A 7404-nucleotide genomic window follows, 5' to 3' on the forward strand; every position below is an offset into this window, starting at 1 on the left:
TTGGCAGAAAATAATCTTGGTGACTGTTGGTCCGGCACTTTTTCTTGTGTGTTGGGCTACTCAAGTGTGCATGCAAGATACCAAACAACTGTCCAGTGCCCTCAGAGAATTTAGAAAAGTAATACCTAATAATTTGATGCGTTAATCATCAACACCCTGCTGCTGGTGCTCTGAATGTCCTGAGTAGTTACACAGTGTGAAAACATGTGAGATTTAACTGTATATAATGTTTGCCTATGAATCTTATGGCATCATGTGTATGAGTTTCTGTTCTGTATTTATATCTTTTTCAGGCCTACACCCATCTAAAACCAAGCTGGAGCTTCAGAGACACTTGGCCACTCTGGACAACCAGGAACAAGCTTCGGTCTTTGAAAACACTATGGTATGTGGTCTGTTCTGTCTAAAGCACCCGCAGAGGAATATGCAGATTTTAATCGATTCATCATGACTGAATCGCTGCAGAATCACAGGTTTTTCATGTGGGATTTACACTGACTCACTGATTCGTCTTTACACATGACTTAAATATTTCTGCCACCTCATCTCTCTGTTTCCTTGGTGATCTATTTCGCTCTCTTCAGTTCTCTCAACACTTCAGTCTCCTTTTCTAGAAACAGTGGGTTGTTTTGTGGATTGTTTGATGAAGCACATCCATTTAACTGTTGGCAATGGATCACGCACGTTTATTTGTCCATCATTGTTTCTACAGTTGAGTCTTGATGGGCAAATGCCTTCAAATATTTCTCTACGACTCAGCTGACATCTGCTGGTGATGTAGCTGAACTGCAACACTACAACAGTGCTGAACGGGTCTCTATCAATACATGAGATCACTGCTTTTCTAACATTATTTTGGGAATGTTTGTTTTATTCCCAAAAAGAGTCATGTAGTACAAATACAATGTGCAAACAGTTGTTAAGTTTTACTCATCACACATGTACTCGTTTTAGGCTCCTAACCTTGGAAATTGGCTCTTCATTTAGCTTGCCTGAACAGCTCAATGTATCCAGTACACTCATTTAATGTAATTTTGCTATTTTCCAGTCAAAAACCCTCAGAGTTGGACACTATTTTTATGTCCACATTTGCAAACTGTTCCTTATATATTATTTATTTTCTAGGGTTGAACCAAAAATGTAATTTAAAAAATTATTATTTATGTATTTTGTGTCCGTGTGTTTTAGAGGGCTCGTCCTAAGAGTGACCAGGAAGAGAATGAGCTAGTGATGGCCTCTTTGAGGAATCTGTATGAGGAGAGACAGAGGAGCCATCAGCACACACTGCCTGGAGACAGCAAACAGGTAACTCTTGCACATCTCATATGTACACACGACTGTACCAGCTCCCTCACTTACACAGACGTAAGTGTCATACTATACTTGTGAGAACCTCCCTCTGTCTTTCTCTCGCTCACTGTCTTGCTTCCTGTCTCTGTCGCCCTTTCTTTCGTGTGTGTGTAGGTGTGTGATGAGGCAGCTCCAGCCCCAGTGGAGGCGCAGCAGCAGAGCAGCAGTCGACAGCGACTTGAGCAGTTCAAGAGCCGAGCCAAGCGCTCTCTCACTGAGTCCCTGGAGGGAATCTGGAAGGTAACACTGCGCTTACTTTCTTGGTTTGTGTTCAGTAATGCTCAAGTATGCACTTATATATATGCTGTGTTGTCATGATCTAACATAGAAAAACAAGCATTTTAGAAGAGGTAGTAGTTTTTGTTTTTGTTTTTATAAATGCTTACATTTTGAACATAGAAATGGTGAATTACATGTTAAGGGTCCTTGAAGTAGTGTCCTGGTTTGTGATCTTTGGTTACATGTGAAAGCCACGTACTGAATATAATCTTGGCGTGTCTGTTTTCGGCAGGGGAGCAGCAAGGCCAGAGCTCAGAGGGACAACAGTGTAGGAAGTGACAGTGGCTCTTCAGTTTGTACGGTCAACAGCAGCCAGGACCAGCCCTGTGTAGATGACCCCTTGCCTGCCTCTTCCCAGCTGCGACCCACCAGCCCACTCAGGTAAACACACCTAAACACACATGCCCATACACTGACTCATATCTTGGGGCAGAGCAGTCAGTGCTTTAAAGGTCAGCGCAATTACTTGGATTTTGTCATAATAGGGGTTCGTGACCCTGAGTTCAAAGGGACAACAGTGAAGGAGGTGACAGCTACTCCTTTATCTTTACTTACAAAAGCAGTCAAGACCAGCCCTCCACAGACAAGGACAACAGCTCTTGGTATGGTCTCCCATTTGAGAGGAACACTATAGAGATTTATTGACCTATGTTGGTGTCTTTAGGAAAGACCAGCCTCTAGAATAGGGACTCTAGTGGGGCCCTCTCCCACGGCCTAGGAAGGTGCGCTTGGAGTGCCTGGTGACTGGATCAGTACCCATGGTGCTCAGTTGGGTCTCAGCTTTGGGTGGCAGGTGGTATTTGGTCTGCTGAAAAATCTTAAACTTGAATATATAACCTCTTTGCTGTGGGGTTAGCCTGGCCTAGAACCCAAATGTGCATCAAGGTCTTCAAGTCCCACCTCCGGAGGGTGAGCTAGTTCAAAGCCTTAATTATGGAGGTTGCTCATGGAAGTTGTGGCCAGAACGTCCTGTCTATATACCTGTAATTGTTTTTTTCATTTGATTAAAAGATCAACTACTCCACTTGACATCCAGTCAGGGTGTTTTTCTTTTACCAGAACATCCAATATGACAATTTTACTGCTCTTGACAACTCATCTGACATGCATAATGACTGATATTTGTACTTTTAAAATGTGTTTTGAATTTTCTTTTTAGCTAGCAAAGTGTTGCTTGCAAAACCAGCAAGGCCAGAACTGTAGAACTGTACATAATCTACAGTTACAGTATGCTTTCTTGGACTTCCTCTGACTTAAAAAGCGATGTAGTGCATATTATAAACGTCATTTCACCTCATACTTTTTTGCCTCTGACTACATAAAGCTGTGTAGGTGGGCATGATGATTCTCCTCATATACTTTTCCTCTTCATACTTAAGGTGCCACAACTCAACAGGAGACCTGAAGCGCCTTGACTCCTCTCTCCCCCTGTCTCCCTCCTCCTCCCCCGGTGATGCTCAGCCACAGGGCTTCCGCCGACGGGCCAGCACCTTCAGCCATCCTCCCACCCCTTCCTCCGCAGAGTACTCACCAGTGCACGTACTAACTCACACACCACAGGACCCTACTGCAGCTACCAAGCCCAAGCTTGTACGACACTACTCCGTCAGCACCGACACTCCACACCAGAGCAAGTAAGGAGAGAGTGTGTGTGTGTTTCTGTTTGTACAGGTTCACAAGTAAGTGTGCGTTTGTGTTCATTGTGAGTTTTGGTGAAAACACAAACCAGGAAATGTTATTGCTTGATTTTATTCAGTAGAATGTGACAATAAGGCTATAAGGTTATTCAATATTATCAGTTCACATACACAGAGATAAAAACACTATACTGTATACAATGCTAGTATGTCCAGGGCTAAATAATATCAGTTGCGTCCTGATAATTTCTTCTATGAACCAGCTGTGTCATCACAGGCCTTATGGTATTTTCCCGCCTTGCTGTATAACAACTTGTATTCTCTCTGTGGATCAATAACTGAAGCACATTGTATATACCTCTTGCGGATTAACACACACACACACAACCTGGATTTGGTGAACATGTGTTTCAGGGTTGGATTTGGTTCTGTTGGAGTTATAAAAGACAGAGCAAAAGTAGGTAAATAAGAGAAATAAAGTGTGAGAGACAGAGTGAAACTGAAACTTATTTGGCATGTATTGTAGTTATACTGTATGTGTTTCTGTGTAGTTATGTGGTTTCATGCTGAGTGTGGATCTACACTCGCAGACTCAAGTCTATAAATGGTGACGATCAGGAATAAGCCTGTGACAGCAGTCTCATGGGTGGTTGAACGCATGTTCAGTAGAGCGTGTCATACACTGGTTTCCTACGATGGCTGGGGTATCACTCAAAGGGAAACGAGACAGGGCAGATCAGCTATAAAGAACTAGTTACTGGAGTATACAGCCAGCTTAATGCATGAAGTAGTTGAGTTCCTGTCAAAAAAGCGATGCTCCATCTCTTAAAATCTTGAGTATCGACTTTCCTCTGTTCTTGAACCAAACTCTTCTTTGTCTGCACAATAAACCTCTTGACATAAAGTTTAGCTTGGGTGAAACTGACAAAATCAAATGTCACTACACTACTACACACTATTTTTCAAAAGATTTAATTATAGGATGGTGAAGCAGGTGGTAGCCTTCACAGTTAAAGGGGAACTCCATCGATTTTACACATCAAAGTCTGTTTACAGGTGTTGGGGAGTACTACTGCATATGTGGAGAAAATGTTATCAAGCATTTTGTGGCAATGATAAATCAGTGGAGTAGCCTTCATTTCACTCAGGTAGAAGAGTCAAATGAATACAGAATATTATATTCCCTCATTTATAATTGTTTTGTAGCCAAAAAGACTATATAATTACCAGAAATTACAGATTTCCAACCAAAATTCTTTATCTTCTCACAGTAACTGTATCTCCCAGCTCTACCGTCAAAAAACTTTCATTTGCCCTGCTCTTCCTCTTCACCCTTTTTTCTGTTTTCATACTTTTTTCAGTGTCTTTGACTTTCTTTGCTCTCTCTTTCTGTATTTGCACTGTTTCTCAGACATGTCCCAACCGACTCCACCCTTCCTCCTGTTCCTCCCTGCCCTTCATCTCCTTCTCCTCTCCTCTCTCATCATCCTTCCTCACCTTCTGCTGGAGTCCGGCTCAATAAAAGAAGGTGAGAATCCTGCATTGGTTTTCTGTTCAACTCATGCAGTTCAACTCTTTTGACCTTGTTTCCCATGTTATTATGTAAGGCCCCGGTCAGACAGAGAAACTCTGAATGTGTTGACAGTTTGTCTCCTCAGAAGTTGACACATCCTTCTATTGAAATCAATGGAGTTCAGAAGCATGTCTCAAAAGCCATGTGTCTCTCTGTGTTAACGGGGCCTAAGTTTCTCTTTTCATCAGTTTTCTTCCTCCTTTTTTCACCTCCATCTCAGTCCTCTTGGTGGTCTGCGAGCTCGTCTCCACTCCTCCTCCTCTGTCCCTAATTTTCTGAAATTTCAATTTCTGGCCCCTGTCCAAGAGAATGATTGTCCTGAGCCAAAGAGCAGGTACACACACGTACACCAGATAATCACATTAGCGTTAGCATTTCCAGCATAGTTATAATCTGTGCTCCTTGTTTCACAGATCACTTTAACTGATTTCTGTTATATATATATATATAATTTATATAAATAAATAGAGACAAAATCAGTAGTATATATATGAGAGTGTGTATGTACACAATATATAGTTTAAACTACTACCTACTGAATGTTTATGTAACCATTCCTGTGTGTGTGTGTGTGTGTGTGTGTGTGTGTGCTTGTTTGTGTTTCAGTGATGTAGCAGCTCTGTCCACACCAAGTGCAGGATGTTGTGGGGTTGGGGAAAGTCCTCTGCGCAGCCACCGGCACTCATGGAGGCAACAGATCTTCCTAAGGGTCGCTACACCTCAGAAGAACACAGATACCAACGGTAAGAATGGCCACACTCATATTATTTACACAAATTACACATTGCTAGGTGGCCCTTGTAGTAAGACATTGACTTCGACATTGTCTGTGCTTTTCATCCGCCCTAAAGAAAGTGGACACCTACTTGACCAATTTGCTGTTCCACTGGCTTACAGTCCTTTCTGTCATTGTTTTTGAGAAAAGTCAAAATGGATGGCCACTCAGTGTTGATCAAGGTTACGAAGAAAAGTTTAATCCATATAAATCCTTAAATTTAAAGATTAAAACTGTTGACTCAATCCCCACAAAGCATTTTACAATTTGTCCATGAAGGCAATCATGCTTTGTATAATGAACAAAATCTAGAGCCCACTGTAGATGAGATCTTGGTTATTGGTTCACTAAGGAGGTGCCGCACTTTTTTAGAAAATAAAGAGTCAAGAGAGCATTTGTCCATATTTAGAAAGGGGTCACACTGAGGAACTTAGCAATGTGACAGAAATACGCGAGTAATTCCGACACAGTTGCTACTTTGCACAGGGAGATGTACCACAAATTCACAGAGTAAAACCAAGCATGAGATTAACCTGGGACAGGACCTCACCTGTGCTTTTAACGTATTAACTTAACTTGCTGAACTAGTATTCAGCAAGTGTTATAATTGTCAAATTATACAAATTGGGTCTATACCTTTGCAAATGTTATATTTTTAATCCACATACTGTATATTAGTAGTATTTTCTTTATACTCATATATTGTATTTGCTGCACTTTTCAGCCCAAAAAGAATCAGTTATGAATCAATTATGAAGAGAATGAAAGGCCTGCACAGCAAACATTATTTCAACTAATTAGGAAGATAAACCCTCACACTTGCCTGCAAAGCTGAAACAAAACACACTGTTATAATGTTTTAGACTTAGACATGACACTGCACAGGAATGTGCATCTGACAGGGTTTGATACAGTGAGTAGTTCTACGATAAAGTTAATCTCCCTGATTTATGCACATATTTTGCTTACTATCACCACAGAATATAGCACATGTCTCTTTTAGATTATTATTAAAATAACAGAAATACCTGCTTTGTGCACTTGGGGAGTGTACGTGTGTCTGTGTGTGTGAAAGAGCTTTGGCAGGTGAGATCTTAACACTAGGATTACTTTGCATGCTCCACTTGTAAAGTTCAACATGTTCTTCTTCTAAGGAGGAAGACAGTTCCAGGTCAAGACACTTGTGTAAACACACATGCGTAGATGAACGCTTAATATCCTACCAAAAGGAAAGCATGAGCAAGACACCTTACATGTCCTTCGTCACCTGTGCTATTAATAAAAACAGCTATACAAGGTCATGACGTGCAGTGACAAAGCCTTTCCACTCTGTGTCACTCTTTCATTTAACATGATGGTTCATGTTGTGCGTTTAGAAAAGAGGAAGGGAATGAGAATAGATGACTTTACCATAGCTCTTTCTCTCCTGTGCAAACATGAAATGGCTTTTATCACCTCCCTCCTGGCAGTTTTTCTTGGTCTGCTGTCCTATTCATGTCCATTCAAGCATTTTTCGTTTGGATTTTGGAGTGCAGTGGGGTTTTATACACATATCGTGCCAACCAAACCACCAGTTTTGGCCAGGAAGGCCAATGCCATTCTCAACAGAGCTGGTCACCTTCTTATAGTGTTTAAACTTAAGACTAAAATAGTCAGGTGCTCATATATCTCCACTGTTATCAGACTGTGATTGATTGACATGAACATGAGTGGTTGTGGCATCTTGTGCTTGTTTTGGAGCTTTGATTTTTCTTTTGCATTATTGCATGAGCTTACATTGCTCTGTCATT

The 7404-nt window shown here is 41.3% G+C and overlaps 1 protein-coding gene across 1 annotated transcript in view; it reads left to right on the top strand.

Moving 5' to 3' along the window:
- tbc1d1 (TBC1 (tre-2/USP6, BUB2, cdc16) domain family, member 1) overlaps positions 1–7404 on the top strand; it is a 47741-nt gene that overhangs the window by 21976 nt on the left and 18361 nt on the right. The window contains 8 exon segments of the mRNA XM_070915423.1: positions 294–385; positions 1189–1305; positions 1465–1590; positions 1862–2010; positions 3009–3263; positions 4678–4794; positions 5060–5173; positions 5446–5582. Coding sequence (XP_070771524.1) covers positions 294–385; positions 1189–1305; positions 1465–1590; positions 1862–2010; positions 3009–3263; positions 4678–4794; positions 5060–5173; positions 5446–5582 — 1107 coding nt within the window.

Source organism: Enoplosus armatus, chromosome 2 (genome assembly GCF_043641665.1).
Source record: "Enoplosus armatus isolate fEnoArm2 chromosome 2, fEnoArm2.hap1, whole genome shotgun sequence".
NCBI lineage: Eukaryota > Metazoa > Chordata > Actinopteri > Centrarchiformes > Enoplosidae > Enoplosus > Enoplosus armatus.